Below are 18,913 nucleotides of genomic sequence, written 5' to 3'. Positions count from 1 at the left end.
TAGCTTCCAAGTTGACATGTACTCATTTCTATGCTCTATACATTATATACGTACACATTACTATAAAGCAAGACATAGTTTTCAATGAATGAAATGCTAGCTTTCTGCCGTGCATATTCAAACATGTTTCCCTCATCTTTTTTTACAATGTTCTATGTACACTCGACTGAAAGGTAATTAGCGCCAATGTGTTTTTACCATTGCTCACCCTTGTCGCGTTACGTGTCACTTCGTAGATGTAGGTGCTTCCTGTGAAATCTCGGCCAACGGTCACATCTAGGTATTGAGTCGTTTCCGTTATCGCACCTCAGTGGGGAGAAAGATGAACCACGAGCTCAATCTTCGATTAGAAATACTGCTTCGCCCTATTACAGAAATCAATTGCGGCCCATAAATATCCATTGGCTGTCTTAGCTGCTATAAAGCAATTTATAATGTAATCCTCTGCAGCCTCTTTTGTGGGCTCTTATTACGACTGCTATATCATTTGTTTATATGATGGTTTTTATAATTCGTAAATCCAAAAGCCCGAACAATCAATTATGCGGTTAAATAGCGACATGTCTTCACGGGCAATTTGGCCGTCATGGGAAATATTCTCGTTCGGTTAACCCTATTGGGCCATTACCGACGTAGGAAGTGGCCAGCTACCATAAACGCGGCAAGACCTTTATAATTTTCTATTTAATCACCGGAATACTTCGGTGGACTTTATGCACTGCGTACGTTCAGAAAGATAGCAACGCGCACTTTTTTAAACCGCTGGCTGCTACCTTTCGTCAGGTCACTTTCATGAAATCAGTCGACGAAGCTACTGCTTCCAGGCTAGCGTTTTTTTTATAGTGTTACCAGTTAATTGTTCTCTCTAAACAAGTCTCAGAATTACCCTTTTTTTTTTGGTATAGCATCAAGGATTTGTTCCGTTTAGGAATACAACCGGAGTGGGTGTTACTGGGCTTTTTCAACACATCGATGAGAGTCCATGACAATTATACAAGCAGCTATTAACCTTAGTAATTTTACTTGCCTTAATCTCTCATTTTCCTGATTGTTATTTAATATTTTTCCAATGGCAAGATTTGAACCAGATAGCAGCATATCTTGTTAGTTATGTTTACCGTAACGACACACTCAAAGAGATGTGCATTAGCCAGCCGGATCACACCATTCTCTAACATTAAGTTAATCTACTGCCTTTCGACATCCTGTAAGGCTTTGTTTATGGCCACGTCAATAGACTTGTCTTCACGGAGTTCGGCACTTTGACTCTGTTTGCTTTATGGTCCTAAAAGAATCGCGTCGTGTGTTACCCCGTCAGCAGTTTTCTATGTGGATGGCTTCTGCCTCTAATTACTCGTTTCCAGTGATTCCGCATAATGGTCTACGAATAGCAAAGTCCATGAGCTTATAATGCTATTAATGTTAACAAGTTAAATCTTTCCTGTAAATTCCCCACTAATCTATCGCTTGTATAAGAAACGTCATCTAAAGGATGTTTATACGCGGCAGTCTCAACCTTGTGTTGGAAATGAGCGTCCTTGACGTCCTTGATCTTCCCAGTGCTCTACTTATTAAATAACTGTGAAATAATAAAAAAAAAAACATTGTCTTCACATGAGTGGATATTATGTTAGACAGAGGCAACCATTGCTGCATCAAAAATGTACTTAAAACTAATAAACATAAAAAATATACATAAAAGGAGTGTTTGACTTGATGTGAAACTTGGATTTAAATAGGACATTTGTTTAAAGCAGAACGTTCATATCCAACGAAGAGATAGCTAGGATAGGTTAACAGCTTCTGGTAAATAGTACTAAATCCTATTCGTCGGAGTATACACGGATGATTATCTCTAGAGTTTACAATATCTAATACTATGATATCTTACTAATTTTCTTTCTAAACCAATAAGGTAATAAACATGTTTCTACAAAACAACCGAGATAGTTGGTAACGATTGGTATTAGTGTCAGCGTCTTTAGTACAAGTATTGCCAAACAGTATTACGGCTGGCGCTCCCTCCAATAACCTCCTAGCTATACATACATACTAATAAGACAGAATATATTTTCACGCACTGTTACTGACAAAGTTACTTGTGAAGGCAATTTGTTTTATTGCTTATCGGTCTCAGTTGTGTAAATTTCCAATATCATTTTCGTAGAAACATCTGAACTTGTGAAAACCTTCCCTTCTATAAACGTGGTAAACTGCAGTGATGACGGGACAGAAGCACTTTCACGCTAACAGTGACCTCTGTTTAGGTAAGTGTTTTTTTTACACCTCTCAGCATATATCAGCTGGTAGGGAGTCGTCGGCATCTGCGGCCATTCACACTCTCAGGTTTGGTGATTACTGAACCTATTTATTTAAGTATTCATTTTGCCCATTAGGTGCTTTCTACACAGCAGCCCCGGCATCGTCTCGCTTTCCTTGTCAACGTAAGTTTTTGTGCAATCTTAAGTTGTTAAGTTTGGATAATACAATCACTCAGAAGACAATAGCAGCGAATTGCTATTTTCTGTTACTCTGATCAGTTTTTTTTTGTTTTTATGTAAATAAGTAATAGCATAATGATACTGAAAGTAATAACATATTAATGATATAACTTTAAACATGTTTGCGTAGCTGCAATTATGAAGGTACCGATCTCTGTAGCCGGTGGTATTCTGTGATCTGCCTGAAGACATTTTTTTTTTATGTGTGAACTGATGTTACGTTCAAAGTACTCGATCCGAATCGCTTTAATCGTAGGCATGCAGCCCTGTTTCCCTCAACAGCAGTTGCAGTGTTATTTGTCAATAACCGTACTATATACCCGGGCCAATCATTGAACGGCCTTGGCAAGAATCACTAGTAGATTGAAGGATTCTTCTTGGCAACTTGAGATAGTACAAATAACGGTTAAAATTGAAGAGAAATTTGCTAAGGTAATAGATATAACGTTGGTACAACAAGGTTTCCGAGGGAGGAATTTTTTTTCTAGAAGTATCCCTTCTAGTCCATGTTTGATGCGCGTAACACTGACAGCCTCTAGCATTGATTCTAATGCATCGACAAAGTGTTAACAGAAAATCTTCAATCAACTATAAACGCACTTGTCTCATATGTAAACACTAGCCAATAATCATACAGAAACGCTGGTATGTATAATTATAGTACGACAACAAATCCATAGTTAAATAATTAAACTATGAATATATTCATATTAGGTGTTTGTTCAGACAGATAAAAACAGAACTGAAGCCTATTGCTCTTATCGGAGCTCTTCTAAAATGATGTCTGCTCGAACGAGTTTTTGCATTTTCTGTTCTCGTGCCCAGACGGATGGACGCCATCCGCTTAATGACAACATCTGCTTAATGGTGCTAGTCTCTAACTAGCGAAACGTCACAGGAGCTAAAGAAATTGATCGAGTAAATAACTCAACGCTGATTCATACCGTCCGTATCACTGTCGTCACCTTTTCCTCTACACATTTACACCGACATGCACACGTACACACTCTCACAGCTTGTGATCGGAGGTGACGCCGCTCCCGTCGCTGCAGTGACAGCCTATGCCGTTAGCGCTTTTTTACAATCTAGTTGTCGTCGGGCTAGCTAAACGTGACGTCACCGCAATCAAATACCTAGTCCTATAGTGAAAGGTGGCACTTCATCATAGAGACGCAGGTGATACTGGACTTCGTCTGCTCACTCGATGGCGGAGACATAGTGTGGACGTAACGTGGGCGCCAACGTAGCACCGACACCCATTGAGAGTCAACAACAATCATAATAATAATAGTAGAACTGGGACAGAGCAAAGCCGACAACCGCGGCAACGAGGGCTTGCCATATAAACGTTAATAGAAACAGAAATCTCTATATTTTACTGGTCTAAGATATGGATCGTGTACCGATGGCGTTCAGCCAGCGCCATCTCTAGACTTTGTCAAACTAAGATAAATGACAATCAGAATAGATACAATAATCTGAAGCTGGTCTCTAAAATAATATGGTATTTTGACTTTCAACAGCAAACAAAGTGGTTTACCATTTAGCGATGCTCTGTCAGTACTTCACTATCACTTCATCGTCGAGATCACTCGATTTGGTAGTTGCTGTTCACGTTTTTTAGTGATTTTGATTCAAGATTCTAGAACCGAGACCATAGAAAAGGGCAGCATCACGAAAAAAGAAGTTTCTTGGCACATCCTTAATGAGTGGGTGGTCAAAGGAATTACTATTATTATGATTAAAATGAAGGAAGAATGTTCCAATTTTGACCTTTTTTTTTTCAGGTGGTTGTAATAGAACGACAGTTGTATTGATCCTAGCGACTGACAATGGTACGGAATTATTTTCTAGGATCCACCTATTAAAATGGAAAAAAAAAGTTAGTAAAAACATTTCGCTTTTAATGAAAATAGAGTGAAATGGAATTGACTTTTTAAGAGTGATCGCAGGACCACGCGCGTCTTCTTCTAAAGAGAAACGAAAAAGTTGCCTGTATAATACAAAAAATAGAAGTGATAACATAAAAAGAATAAATTCTTAAGTGCAGAAAATGAAAAGAAACAAGTAGATCCTTTCAATATCCAAGTATTACTCAATTTTTCTTTGTTGTTTTGCTGTAGAATCTGCTTCGCTCGACCTTGTTGAGCCAAAGGGGGGAAAACAGAAACGAGAAACGCAATAATCGACGCGAGAAATCTTATTTTCTCTCTATAATCTCTGTCCCACGACCATTAGCCAACTGTACTAAAAATATTAGTAGTTACCTTGTTTTATACATTTCCAGCAAATACTTCATCGTTTTCACGAGTTCATAAAAAACTTGATGGTTAACATCGATGTATATGTGTATAGATGACATAAGAGCCACCATTCCGGTCTCTATTTTGCGCAGAATTTTTTATGTAACTGTCCTTCATGTAAATGTAAACCAAGCGAAAAGCAGTAATGGATTATAGATATATGCAATTTTCGTAGTACGTCCGTATGCTGCAGTCGCCGAATGATATAATCAGTTGCCGTTCTACGTTTTCCAGTCATCCTATGAAGCTTCACTGCTCTATTGCAGGGATATATTAGTGTCTGTTAAGTGTCCAAGAGAATCGCAGATGACCACCATGTAGAAGGTAAAGTATCCACCTTACCGCACGCAGACTGATCGAAAGCCTCAGCTGTTGTAAGATTCTAGCTCCTTCACGCCAGGAGAGTCTTTTCGTAATGAGGAAAGTCTCACCCGTTCAGTTACATCCCCCCAGTGATCTGAGCGTTTGTGAGTATCGTAAAAGATAATTTTCTTTTACAAATCACAATATAAGGCAACAATGTGACGCTGTCGTACCGTGAGAGTAACGTGAATCATGCGTTTTTATTATTCTGTTTCTAAGCCTAACCCAGATCATGCAGCGTCGATTTGCTCTTTTACTATACTATTTTAATCCGATCGAAATAAAGAAGTTTCGTAGTTGTGCGTATACTAAACTTGAGTGCTAACTTCCGTCAAACTTCACAGTAATTGGTTTTCATCAAAGCTTTTAACTTTCCGTTATCCATTCTTACAATGGTTTTTTCATGGAACTGATATTTGAAAACGACGCAAGTTCTGTGATTATGGCTCATTGTAATTCGCCTGGTGAAAGCCTGGCTAAAACACCTGAAGTGAATGGCCTCCGATTCCAAATACGACAAATGCATATCGAAAACAAAAAAACAAAAAAAAAAAAAAAAAAGTTACAAAATGTCGAACTCTTGCAAAACTATTCTTTTTTGAAATATGAGATCAACGCTTCTTGTATTTTATAATGAAAGACCGAATATATAAAGTGACAGTATTGAACGTAAAAAGGAATTCTAATCGGTTGCTAACGGAAAATCAAATGTATTTCCTCGTATAGTATAGATCAAAGCGGCCCACGGAAACGACCCCACCTTATCACACACTCAAGACCCAGGTGCAAATATTCAAATGCATCTGTGAATGATGCCTATGTGAACCGTCCAATATGCTTGTGTGTATAAGCCAGCCTTACCCGAATTATTTTATCCCATTACCAATATGACGTGCGATCTCCGTACTATCTGTACACTATACCATAGTGAATACGAACTTCAACGCTAGTCGCGCATTTAGTTTTTTTCCATTCCTGCTCCGTGCAGTGGTTATACGCATGTCTATGTGGCACGCGGCCTACAATGTCCTACACTATACCAGACCTTCGTTGCGTTTCTCTGCTATTTTCGCCTTCGGTACCAGCTCGTCATTCGTTCAGCTGGCGTATCTTTTTTCCTTGCTCATGGTTTCCACTCATTCGAAGCTGCGTCTTCTATTTCGTACTCTAGCGCTGTGTTGAGCGCTCTCGGTTCTTTTTATTTTGAATTTTCCTTCCTTTGCTGTCCTTGCCGTATCCTCCTTGAAGCGATCATTTGTCATCGTCGGCAGAGTCGGCGACTTTTGACCTTTCCTTTTACTTGTGTTTTTCTTTTTTGGCCTCTTCCCCGCCTTTGTCACCTGTCCTTATCCCCAAGACCGCTTCACGTATGGTACTCGTTCTCTGTTCAATTTTTTTTCCTCATGACCATCGCCTTTTGCGGACGGAACTCTCCCCGACGCCTCTCAGGCCGAGTGAAAGCAACTGCCACATGTTTTAGAGTGGAGAGCTTTTGTAAAATATGGCATTCCACGAATGACTTTATCTGTTCTTTTTTTTTTCTGCCTCACATTATTTCCTGATCCCCTAGTCTCTTCTTGCGCGTACAACGTCACTTTGTGCCGGGCACATCACAATGCCAACCGGTTGGGCAGCGTAAGCGACGCTACACGATATCGCACACTGAAAGCTGTTCGGCCAGGACTTCAGCTTCGCAACCAGCCGCAAAATGCAGGAATAATAGTAATAATAAGAGCGGCAAAGGAGCACAAAAATTACGAAACAAGGCTTTTAACGCGGGGGCCAGCTCACTCGAATACCAGCCGAGTAGGAACTGAATAAAATGGAATAGCTCTACTTGCTATCGCATTGCCTTCACTTCCTTTTTTATTCCGTTTTTTTTTTTTTTTTGTCGAAATATGAAAATATTATTCTATTTCTGCCAAGTATCTACGGTTACTATTATAAGCGCATACTTAGCCGGCGTCTTTTTAACAACACATACCTACGCAGATATGAGTCATCCAAAGTGAGCGCAGGAAAATAACCGAAAGCTATCCACTATTGTGCCTAGCTTTCCCTCACACGTGTATTCTAATAAAGCAGCAGCAATGGTGAAGATGTCTGCGAAGCCTGAAAAAAAGGGCATGCTAAAAGCTGGCTTTTGGGCTGCGGTTATTGTCCGCGTCAATTCATTACTGCCATTAGTTTGTTCTGTTCGGACAGAAGCAGCAGTTAGAAGACTTTAGGAAAAAACGATGCAACGGGCCGCAACGAAGAATGGAAGTAGGCGCAAGAGGAATGTTTTTCAGCGAAAATAGTGACCTCAGCCCGGGTTTGAAGTTCCTTGGGTTCTTGTGAGTGGCTTGCACGCATGCTCTTCCTCGTGAGGAATGTGACAATGTGCTTCTGAGCTGAAGTCGGTCGATCTATCGCGAGAGAATGCAACTCGGAAATTATATTTCAGCTCACCCAATTCGATATCGAAAAGCCATCGTCATTCGCATCCTGACGAAGAAGAGAGACGCGTACGAGAACTTTGACTATGCAGAATAGAGTTAAGGTAATGATTTAAAATGATTTTCGACAAAAAATGATTGTGATAAAAAGTTGTGGACATCTGATGAGCAATTACGAGATTCTCATAAGCCTCATTACAACTAGCCAAGAATTGAGTACATAGAAAACGAGATTTGCTCCGATCTTCCAGCTAGACAATCGCTTAGGTATTTTAGATTCTTGCATTCTCCGTGGAGCATCTTCAAAGGAAATACCGGTAATACGGATACTCGCATAGGCAACTCAGATCTATGCAGTCTATTTTAATAGCGCTAAATTAGGCCATCAATCGCCACACTTTGGGAAACTAGGCGCCTGTACAAATGCCAGTACTGCCGCTGATTATTAAGATATAAGCAGCTAAATAAAACGGTCTGCGATAATAATTCGTATCTACTATGCTATGCAAATAAATATCTTTGAGAATTTACGTAGAACTACAAGCACTGGATTCAAAAGAAAACAAGGGTGATCCGTTGCTCGAGTAATATATAGTACCGTTTAATTAGTGTCAAGCACACGTATAAGGTAGGAAATCGAAGTTCTAAATTCTGTTGTTCAAGCATTAATTCAAGTGACGGAATCGGAACACTTACCTTCAATAGAAGATTTCTCCAAAAATGTCTTCCTTTCACCACACATGTTGGATAACCTGATATATTACATAATTTGTTTTTGAGGGGTTAGTCTTTTACACGTATATCAACTATTGACGAACAGTTTTTTTTTTTTAAACAGACAATTTATGCTAATGACTACAAGACGCGATTTGGGGGATTACTATACTAAAATTAATTTCTCTTATCGCGAGCACCATGCAATCCAATCCAGCTACTATCATGTGTACCTTGAAATGCGAAAAATACAATACATTTAATTACTGATGTAAACCGAATTGTGTGGCGTCACTCCACAGCACTGAAATAGACAGTCTAAATACGCGATTAATGTATTTTCCCATTTTTGATCATTAGCCTTCTTTCTGTCTGTGCAAGAAAGTCTTTGTGAATCGCACAGTCGAAAAGTTAGTTTCTGACAATTAAAGTTCGCTGCTGTTTTTTCCCTGCCCTCCTGTCTCTGTTTTTCACTGGATATGTTTTTTAGCTTTGTTGAATCGATCTTCGATGCAGTAGCGTCCCACCTCTGGGTAGACGTTTACTCCTTGTGTCTGCCTTTAGTCGTTGTCATCTCCATTGACGTTTTTTTAGCAACGACTGTACAACTGCATTGATATCAGAATGACCGATGCCAGTACACACCACAGTACTGCTACCCAGTCAGCATTCTGAAATCATGTTTCGCTTTTTTCTCCTTTTATCGCTATCGGTTATCCAGTGCAACAAAAAGGAAACGCAACGCTGTGCTGGTAAGAGTAGTACTAGTAGCAGTAACTGAAACACAGACCGCAGTGACCAGGCAGGTAAATAAGATGAAGCAAAATCGACCCGCCGAAACGGTCCATCGCCAGAATCAACCCTATCGAGCTAACCTTTCACAGAAGAAAACGGAAAAACTCTCCGTCTCTTTCTCTTTCTATAGAATTGCGCGTTTTTTAAGTCGACTCGTTGCTTTCGGTGATTGGTGCTTTGTCTTCGAATCTACCGCTTCGTTGTTACCCCCGTTACTGAAGACTTCGCCACTTGCCAGTGTCTTCGTCGAAGGAAGCTGCCGCTTTTCATTGTTTGGCGGCATTAGGAGGACGCCAAAGTTGTTGCGGTGATTGTACGCTAAGAAAATTGGCATGTGAAGCAGCAACGACAGCTCGCGTTCTGGAGAGGTAAAAAAAAAACAAAAACATTTGAGTCAGGCAGACACACAGGCAAGCAGGCAGACAGACGAGGCGGGCAAGCGAAAATCAGCCGATAAGTACAAAGCGAAAGACGACTCAGACGACGGTTATTTCAATGGTACACCAAGATAATAAGCGATTGGCAGTAAGTGTGGTGGTGACAAGATTGATACCACATATTTGCAGTCGTATGTTGGTAAGACCACCTCAGTGAGCAACAAGTCGCAAAAACAGAAGAGGTTCTAGAACAACAGGATTAATAAGGCAAGATGTTTTTTAAGGCATCTAAGTGAATGTATAATATTTGGCATGGCAATATTTTCAATATTAGGCTAGCAAAACGCCTGTTGTCAGGCGCTACAAAACAAACGAATGAACACAAACAAGTTTTGCTTGGGCGAAGACTTTTTTGTGCTTACTTCATTGCTCGCAGAAATCAATCAAACTTTCCTCTGTCATTACAAATTAATTGTCGGTAATAGTAGCTTACAAACCTTTCAGTTGTAGCGAAGCTGTTAGCCACTTGTCAAGGAACTCTTCGGCTTCGGTTCTTGAAGCTCCTAGCGGATTAAAACCGCGAGTCAGACAGCATCTCGCAATATCATCATCGCTCAGAGATTCTAGGGGACCTTCTCTAACTAGTGCGCGATCTATCTCCCAAACAAAGCCACCAAACCTCCACAATTTTCCGTACGGCATAAAACTTCCATAGCGAAGACCTTGCGATAAACTTAGGGCACGCTGGAACAGAAAATGTCACGTAATTGGGAAATTGTTCAGCGCATTTACCCCTTCCATTATATGATGGAAGTTTTTAAACGAAGCTTAGTCAGAAACTTTGCTTAGTCGAACTGGAAATTGCCTAAACTCACCTTAATAAATGCAAACCTACAATGCCTGACGGCTCTCTAGCTGACTGACCACTAGATAACGGAGCATTGCATGCCCCCTTCGACGAGCCCAAAAACAAATCGATCTTCCGAAATATTATACGCTCTTTTGCTAGATAGTTCTAGCTTGGGCAACTGTAGGGTACACATTGTGCTATGCAAAAATATGTAGAAGATAAGCAACATGGTTATGGCCTGTTGTACCATCGTCGCAGCGTACGACTACAGTGGCATGCAGTGGTGATTGTAGATCCACGCGCAAAAAGCGCTAGATACTATAGCACTGGTAATTATTAATTACATATCGATATTGGGTTACGGTAACAATCATTCGACATAACGAATTAAACAGACAAAAACTGTATACGATATTGATGATCGTCGTTAGACTATTGCTAATGTCTAACCATTGTAAAAACAGAAGACTCTAACAGAAACTGTGGCAGTCTTCACTGCAGTTACAATAGTCTCATCGCAGTTACTAGCTATAGTGGTTGCTGTTATTGCGACTAACCGAAGATTATTTTGCAATAATCTGCGGTAGCAAATAATAAACATTTTAGAATAGTAGAAAATTATAATAATATACGATAGAACTACATAATAATAGCAACGAAAAACGAATGCACTCTAAAAAGTCACTTGCTTCCCTAACAGCTGTTTTTAATTATAATAAATACCAATCTATCGGAAATGAAGATGAAGCGATTCAGTAGTTAGCTAACTCTGAGACGCGACAGAATGAATGAATCTTAGAAGCCGCAAAAAGACATCACATTCGTTTCATTGAGCTTGATTGTTGGTTGACAGTATCACACTTTGCTTGGCAGGTTAGGGTAGATAAACGACCTAGGCCGTATATGCGTCATTGTTATGCATACGTCGTATTGCGTATGGCGCAACCTTACACACCCAAGGTGGAACGCGTACGATGCACCTATATATAAATATTAACACAGACATGCTGCAGAGCCTACTGACACCACGGTAATAGATGTTTATAAACCTAACCTAACCTAACCTAAATTTCACCCTTGCTAGCGATGGCGGCGTGTGAAAGACGAGTGAAAAACAAATGAGACGAAATGAGTTAATACAGTGGTACCACGTTACGTGATTACATCCAATAATGTTGTTCAAAGGGACATTGTCGACGTGGTTGAAATCTGCGCACAAACAGGTACGCGTTAGTTCACTTGGACATCAAGTAGTGGCAGCGAGAACCATTGAGCCGCCGCTGTCGATTTTGCCGTCTACTTCGTCTGTTGCGAGAATGAGATCAGCAGCGACCTTGAATCATTTTTAATCGTCTGCTCACACAAATACAATTTTCATATCGATAAATCAACTTGTGCTGTTGAAATAGTCTGATTAATAGTAATTAATTAACAACTAGCATGCGCGTGAACCAAACAATTCCCGATGGAAAACAACTAAATTATATACATATATATATATCCGCTTCTAGCGGCCCATATACGACAACTGGGAAGTATAGGCTGTATAGGCTCATAAACCCTGATGATATGAGGCATCGGTGTACACGTAAATGACCGCAGTAGTCGAAAAGCCCGTTGTGGGATTGACGGCGCGCAGATGGCGCCATCGATTTTATAAATAGGCCGTGTTTCAAAAGAAAAGCGACAGAACAGGCATTTGATTAAGAACCAGCAGTAGATAATTATTTTCTCTATTCACTGTTTGTTCTATCCAGATATATCTACAGCAATGTAATAGTAGAAACATGTCACACAGACTCGCGTACGACGGAAAGCCGCAAAATGGCCAGAGAAATTTAATATCGAAAGTCTACATTCGTTTTAAATAAACTTATATAATTTAATTGTGTCTGCGTGTGCCATATTACATATGTTCAATTAATAAAATATACCGTATGCATAGAAGAAATCGTATTAAAGGTTTTAATTTTTCCTGCAACGTTTTCAGGAAACATCGGGTCGGACCATACTCACTGCAGCTTGTTGGAACCCATAGTTTTACTGAGGCGGCCAAGCGGTATATTGCTTGATGACGCCTTATGAGACAATCGAATAACGAATAACTTATACTAGTAGTTGGAAGGCCCATCCTTCAGAACACTGATTTACTAAAGTAAGGAGCTGTACTAAAAATATGGTATCTATTAGGTTCAAATATGATGATGTCTGCTATCGCTTCACAAGGACTTACAATAGCTACCAACTACAGTAGGTTGGAAGTTCTTACAATATTCTGTTTTTAGGAGTGTATTATTATACTTTTCTATATATACATATAGTATATATTCAGTATATAAGTGATATAAACAACAGCCTGTCACCTATGTGATTCGTACCAGGTGTCCATAGGGGATGTTATGAAGAGCTAGGCTATGTCCGTCTTGAAACAGCGGTTTGATTTCGAGAATTTCCTCCACAGTAGGATGCAGGCCAGAACGAAGCTGAAATTTGTTTAATTATTAATTTATTATTTTTTATATATTTCGATCATTTGACTTATTGTCCCTACGAAAAAGCCTTCGTCTTCACTCAGAACTACTACCCGATAAAAGCAGCTAAAATCAAGACGCAAGAAGCGCTAATTAAAACTTAATTTATAAATGTTTTTTAGAACACTAACTTTTTTCACTATTTGTTGTTTCTTTTGTTGAAGCTCACTCTCGCTAGTTTCGCTCTTGTCTAAATGGTACAGAATCGAATCGTGGTACTGAACCCTTTTAAGGTGCCGTTCAAGCTCAAAGTATCTCAACTGACGCTGAGTCCAAAATTGTGACGACAGTAGCTGTTTGGGAAAAGCATACCTGTTTGAAAACACACAGTAAGCCACAGTAAATATTAGTCTTAAGAAATTGTCCAGCACTCGTTCTTAATTAGGTCCATCAGCAAAGGAAGGAAACTTTCTCCTTATTATTTTTCTATTTTTTTTTGTTGATTCATTTAGAAATAAACATCACAGATGATTTGCTTGTTTAGGCTCGTCTGGGTGAAACCAAATTGCGCAAAGGCCAATATTTCTTTCACGCGATGGCTTGAACAGTTAAGCCTTTTTTGTTAAGAAAGGATCAGCAATCGCTGCTCTAAGCCTCGCCAATGCCATGTATTTGTATAAATAAAAAGTTAATTATTTTCTATATAACAGTTTATAATGCATCGATTCACATTGATTGCAGATCCAACTGGATCTGGTCATTCAAAGACGGTAGCTGAACATAGCCAGCAGTTCTGCTGTGCACTGAATATACCCACAGCACGTGCACGAGACCCTGCGTATCTAAGCAACTGGTTTTTCAAATTATAATTATTGCATAACTATCACAATTATTAATATACATCTCAGTGTTGATGGTTTTGTACACGTAAAAAGCTTTTTATTTTTCAAAAAGAAAAGTGTCATGTTTTTCAAATGGAGCGTTATCTTTTTTTTTTTTAAAAGATTGTTTTAGAACATGACATTCCAAATATGCCAAGTGTATCAGAGGTCGTCGTTCTTCGATTTATAGTATGAGAGTCAAAATTGATTTTTTGATAGGAACGCTACGATGCTGATGGATGCTTTCAACGTTATTTGTTTTTTGCTTGGGTATAACTACTATAGCTATAACCATTTTTCTCCAAAAACATCCATAGCATACGAGTGGCAGTATATCGCGCGGTATGGTTCAGCTTACCAAATGTGATAATTCATAGTGATTGATTTACTAATTCATGTATAATATAATGAAAATATTTAAGATCATCCTAATAATGTGTTTGCTATATCGGGATCTAGGCATTCTGTTTTGGGCATTCAAATTTAGCATTGATAGGCATCAACGACGTCTTGCATAAAGCAACCATTCGTTCTGAAGTCATTAGGTCACTTTGCGACAGCGAACCCAATTGAAGTATATATGTTGTACCTAAATCGTTTCTCATATTTGTTAGTTCCTTTTCGTATAAATCCTTAGATACTTAGCAAATATTCGATGCATGCTGAGCAAATGCTACCAACGTGAGTTAATCTATGCTGACTCTGTTAATTTGGCCAAAGAGAGCCAGAAGGCCAACCACTGATGGAGGATTCGGCAATATTTCGGTTATTTCGAGCCCAGCTTAACCATTCAGCATGATTAAGTTCTTACTTTCCGCTTCAGCGGAAAGGATGCAAGACCAAGAATTCTGTTTTATGTCCGTAAAAGCATCAGATTGATGTAAAAACTTTCAGACGCGGTTTATAAGCTGTGAATGGCTCTCATAAGATTCCACGGACTTGCTAGGGAATCTAATTAATCTTTTATTTATTTATTTATAGGGTATAAATACCAGGGTAGCTGAATAAAAATGTAAATGAACAAGAACAGACGAATCTTTAAATTTACCGTTCACTTCTTTGGATTGCTCTTGCCTAGTAATAGGCATTAATATTAATGAATAGAATAATAAAGAGATAATTCGGAAATGGATTCTTACTTGCTTATCGTTATTGCTTGTATTATTATAAACGCTCGTGGGGTCGTACGATATTTTTCCTGCTTAATTTGAATTTTCGTATTAGAATCAGAACTGGCAGAATTTTAGCCGATTATAGTAGTTCCAATAAGTTATTCTTTGCTTTTATAAAATCAACAACTGCTGTGTATCGTAAATATTCTGAGTCGATCTATTGCCTTTAAAAATTATCATAAGCTTCGTGTACTCTAATCTTTGTGATCAGTATACAGTTTTAGGTTTGCTTGGAGGTAACAACGCTATATGAATTGAAATATATCTTGCTAAATGAATGGTTGGAGCAGTACAGATGAAAATATTACGCGTTCCTATTACATTATGTTATAGATTGGTTGCTTGGGAATAACTTCGTCTCCCCTGAAATTCCCCAGTAATTGCAGTAACTGATATGCATTCTAGGAAGTGGGACTCGTATCACACCCAAATTGTAGAACCCAAAGCTGCTGATTGATTTAAACAAGTCTGTCGCGACTAGTGACAGGACCGACAAGGTACGACCTAGAGAAATATAATTATTATCTAAATTGTGTGCTACATATATGGATTTGGTTTCATGTACGTTTGCTACACGGACCACATCGTCTACAGTGAAGCTGTTTTATTGTCTGTTTTATTTAAACATTTCGAGAAAAAAGTGTCGTGGTATAATTAGGTTGAATGGTAAAGATTTTCTAAAATATAATGAATACCATTTTCCCCACGTGGAAGTCAATCCGTTAAAGTCGATTGTTTGCAGTGGATTTGTTCCCGACAGCCTGTGAGGGCAGTAGTACTCACCTAAGAAAGCTACACACCATAGGCTGCATTGAAGCGCAGATTTGATCTAAGTAAATCAAGCTATTGACATTTGCACTCTATAATTACTGTAATAAGCTGACTTACAACAGTGGGAAAATGAAGTAGTTTGTTAGCGGCATCGCGCAAATGATCAGTATGGGAGCAACGTGTATCATATCCTTAGGAACCTGTGATAAATAGAAGTAAACAGAATTAGCAGATCGTCCAAGGTTAACACTCTATCTACTAAGATATACTATGTTTTCAACTATTTAATGAAATATTTCATTGGCGTAGCTTCCTACTCACCTGCTTAGAGGTACGTGCCATCTTGCATGCACCTAAGCACTCTATTAAGACGGCTAATCGATTTGATTTTAAAACAGTTTACCGTATAACACGCAATACGTGTTCACATTAAAAGTTAAAAGTAGATGATTCACCTTGTAAAAAACTTCTAGTTGCTCTCGCGATAATTTGTCAACTGGCTTCCCGTTTTTAAGCTCTTTTGAAACGGTGAGATACATTTGTATGTCTTTATACAACAGTTTTGTTCCTAAAAAAAAAGCGAAAAAACATAAATGTAAGAAATGCTGATCTCTCATACAAGATCTATATATATATATATATATATATATATATATATATATATATACTGTCTTCTAGCGCTACACAAATTGATATTAAATTAAGTAGAAACGTGAGAAAAGTTTGCAGCAACGATTTCAACTGTCATTTGTAAGTTTTTGGTTTGCCGGTATAAGGGACCGGACGCTTCCTCATACTTCATAATTCCGGGAAAGGCGGGAACTTAAGCTCGTAGAATAAAAAAAAAACTTTCTATGGAAATAATAGTTGTCATGGTCACAGCACCATTCGTAAATCATTTTTTACTAAAAGTATTAAATGTATATAAATAACAGGTGGTGATTTTTAAGTTTCCTTTATTTACAGTTTAGTTTGTTTTTTTAACATATAGATTAAATGAGATAGTATGACATTTTAGACACGTTAAAAACGAAACAAAGACGTTCCACATGATGACTGAACCTATCCACTGTATTTAATTAGATTACATAAAAAGAAATATTTTCTTTAATAGAACACAAGAAACTTCAGTGTTGTCATAAGTAAGCAATAATATTTTCTGGTTTCTGAAGGCCTGAATAGAATGAATCAAGACAATAGAGCATTACCAATTTTCATAATATTGACGTAAGTACAATTAAAGCCTCACCTGATCCAAGGCTATTGTACACATCAAAGATTGTTGGCGTGTGTTTTTGCATAAGCCTCTCATAGCCTTCGACGAACTCAAGAAATTTTCGAGCGAGAAATATACGAGGCCGGGAGCGGGGTTGTACATAATTTTCTCCATATCTAAAAGTTGATAAAAGGTTGTATTCAGAATATCATGTATATGATGACATTGATGAGCTTTTACAAATATGTTTGATCAAAACACCTGCGAGTTTTCAGCCAGCAAGACAAGTAAAGACCAAGCCCTCTTCCAATTTCACTTTTCATCACCTGTAGCCAACACAAGCTAAATACGTTAAGGCCCATACGATTGAATGTTAACTTATATACGTAATAACATATTTTTATCCATAAGTTTAATTTCATAACTTGAACAGATAGGTAGACAAACATAAAACAAGCAGGTTTCATCTTGGATGCTGGCTTAAGAGAGGGGCACACCTCCAGAGACCTTTGGCACGACACGGTTGGTTGTGATGCAGAGGACATCATTAACGCACACTGGATGAATTAGAACTTTTAGAACTATTTGAGAGCTGTTTTCGAGGGCTTCCCAGATTTAAAAAAAAAAGTCAGTTTTTTATATTTTATGTATAACAGAGGCGTATCCGTTGGGAAAAGTGATTTAGGTGGAAGTGTATGTTTTTGATCGAAGTTCAGTACCATCGTTGAGAGGTACGCGCTCACAAACAATATATGACGTTCCATATACGAAAGCACAATTTTAGCGTAAACGTCAACGAAAATAACTAGTGATTCTAATTAGTATGCACGAGAATAAATCGGCCAGCATTATTATCAGTTTGACAACTGGCCCTCAGCACGAAACGAAGAGTGTCTAGACCATTTCACGTGTTCTTACATTTAGTAGGCCAACATGATAGCATTTACAATTAAGAGGAGGTGGTCATTTAAACCTCTCGATACTACCTAAACAGTACTACAACCTTAATGTTTGAACTAACTTAAAAAGCGACCTGTCAGGTAATCGATTTGTTGCATGCTACCTGTACGTAGTGTTTTTGTTGTTTGCAAAAAAAAAAAAAGAATTTCCTTAGCTTAGTGAACTAAAACCAAAATCGAACAAATTTTATTCGCCAAGGTTTTGGCGTCTTTGAGAAGAATGACGATATTTTGATTGCCTCCGTCGGCACTGAAGGATTCCTTACTGAAAAATGCGATGAACATTATGTTAAGCATTCATTTTACAATGTTTGAATAACAATATGAGTTATCTTGTCGAAATGAAATAAAAGTTTGCGTCTAATTTCTAACAACAGATTAAACATAGAGCTTTTTGCAGATGTCACTGCTATATTAAAACATCGTCACCACCAGGATCTTGTGGTTCTGGTTAGAAACCATATGACAGAACAAACTTCTAGAAAAAGAAAGTAAAAGTACTTTATTATAAGTTTACTTGATTATACAACAACTGATCATGCGTTATATGCTTGCGTGCGGACTGCGAATATAATGTTACATACATACATTGTCCAGTTGAAATACATAAATTACGTATACATTTTAGGCAATGCTTATATAGGGCACATCTATGGAATTTGACCTACTTGATTTTTTCTCGATTATCCGCGAGCTTCCTGAATTGAGTAAGTTGCCCTATAGAGGGTCTCAGAAAGCTCAATGCCCGATGCATACTTTACTTGTTATTTTCGTTATACATCCGACAAATCACTTAGGAAACTTTTTTCTTCTACCAAGGTCTTGCAATGATAATGAAAGTAATAAACGAAACGGAAAAGCCTTCAGTGAATCGTACTAACATCGAAAAGATTAGCCGGTAAAAATTATTCGATCGGCTCAGCCTAACAAAGGATTCGACTCGCGCACCGGGTGCGGCCATTTTGTCTCATGTATTGATTTCAGTTATACTTCGTAAGCATGCTATGCTATAAGTTCCCCTCTCACGTATAGGGGGTTTGAAGTATACAGAGCTTAAGTATTTTTCTAATATTTAATAAGAAACAATACAATATTTCTTTAC

At 38.3% G+C, this 18,913-nt stretch overlaps 3 protein-coding genes and 1 long non-coding RNA gene across 21 annotated transcripts in view; 2 read left to right on the top strand and 2 right to left on the bottom strand.

Moving 5' to 3' along the window:
• The window catches only part of LOC111260314 (Krueppel-like factor 6), a 34,613-nt gene extending 30,940 nt beyond the window's left edge, over positions 1 to 3,673 (bottom strand). For 2 of the 9 annotated variants that reach the window (XR_002680275.2, XR_015310998.1), the window contains exons 1-2: positions 3,446 to 3,662; positions 199 to 365 (exon numbers count right to left, since the gene is read on the bottom strand). The gene's annotated coding sequence lies outside the window, so the exon portion shown is untranslated. Of the gene's footprint in view, positions 1 to 198; positions 366 to 3,445 lie in introns of all 9 variants that reach the window. The other 7 variants (XR_015310996.1, XR_015311003.1, XR_015311001.1 and 4 more) reach the window with 7 other exon arrangements.
• LOC111260313 (uncharacterized) lies at positions 2,089 to 8,306 on the top strand. Of its 8 annotated transcripts, none has more exons than XR_015310994.1 (5): positions 2,089 to 2,267; positions 2,397 to 2,444; positions 4,289 to 4,383; positions 5,071 to 5,271; positions 6,738 to 8,306. XR_015310994.1 is itself a non-coding variant. In XM_086968269.1 (5 exons), exons 1-4 carry the CDS (start codon positions 2,222 to 2,224, stop codon positions 5,089 to 5,091), a joined length of 210 nt encoding a protein of 69 aa, XP_086824395.1. In that variant the 5' UTR covers positions 2,089 to 2,221; the 3' UTR covers positions 5,092 to 5,128; positions 6,738 to 8,306. The 8 variants fall into 8 exon arrangements, 3 of the variants coding, with proteins under 3 accessions (XP_086824395.1, XP_022688689.1, XP_086824394.1); XM_086968269.1 differs by having other exon boundaries at positions 5,071 to 5,128; XR_002680272.2 differs by having other exon boundaries at positions 2,089 to 2,444; positions 4,289 to 4,336; positions 5,071 to 5,128.
• On the bottom strand, positions 8,178 to 18,871 carry LOC111260311 (LETM1 domain-containing protein 1). Of its 3 annotated transcripts, XM_022832949.2 has the most exons (9): positions 18,480 to 18,774; positions 16,886 to 17,028; positions 16,092 to 16,204; positions 15,754 to 15,836; positions 13,004 to 13,184; positions 12,720 to 12,824; positions 9,989 to 10,235; positions 9,195 to 9,474; positions 8,178 to 9,096 (listed from the first exon to the last, which is right to left on the bottom strand). In XM_022832949.2, the coding sequence occupies exons 1-8, from the start codon at positions 18,563 to 18,565 to the stop codon at positions 9,239 to 9,241; spliced, it is 1,194 nt and encodes a 397-aa protein (XP_022688684.1). In that variant the 5' UTR covers positions 18,566 to 18,774; the 3' UTR covers positions 8,178 to 9,096; positions 9,195 to 9,238. The 3 variants fall into 3 exon arrangements, with proteins under 3 accessions (XP_022688684.1, XP_022688685.1, XP_022688683.1); XM_022832950.2 differs by having other exon boundaries at positions 8,178 to 9,474; positions 18,693 to 18,871; XM_022832948.2 differs by having other exon boundaries at positions 8,178 to 9,474; positions 18,480 to 18,773.
• On the top strand, positions 13,113 to 14,828 carry LOC111260316 (uncharacterized). Its single transcript, XR_002680278.2, has 2 exons — positions 13,113 to 13,201; positions 13,554 to 14,828. It is a non-coding gene; the product is annotated as an uncharacterized LOC111260316 (long non-coding RNA).
• Positions 18,872 to 18,913: the final 42 nt, after the last annotated feature.

The sequence above is a fragment of the Varroa jacobsoni genome, unplaced genomic scaffold, assembly GCF_002532875.2.
Source record: "Varroa jacobsoni isolate VJ856 unplaced genomic scaffold, vjacob_1.0 scaffold_428, whole genome shotgun sequence".
NCBI classification, from domain to species: Eukaryota; Metazoa; Arthropoda; class Arachnida; order Mesostigmata; family Varroidae; genus Varroa; species Varroa jacobsoni.
Note: the sequence above shows the minus strand (reverse complement) of the source record. Positions and strands in the feature narration are given on the sequence as shown.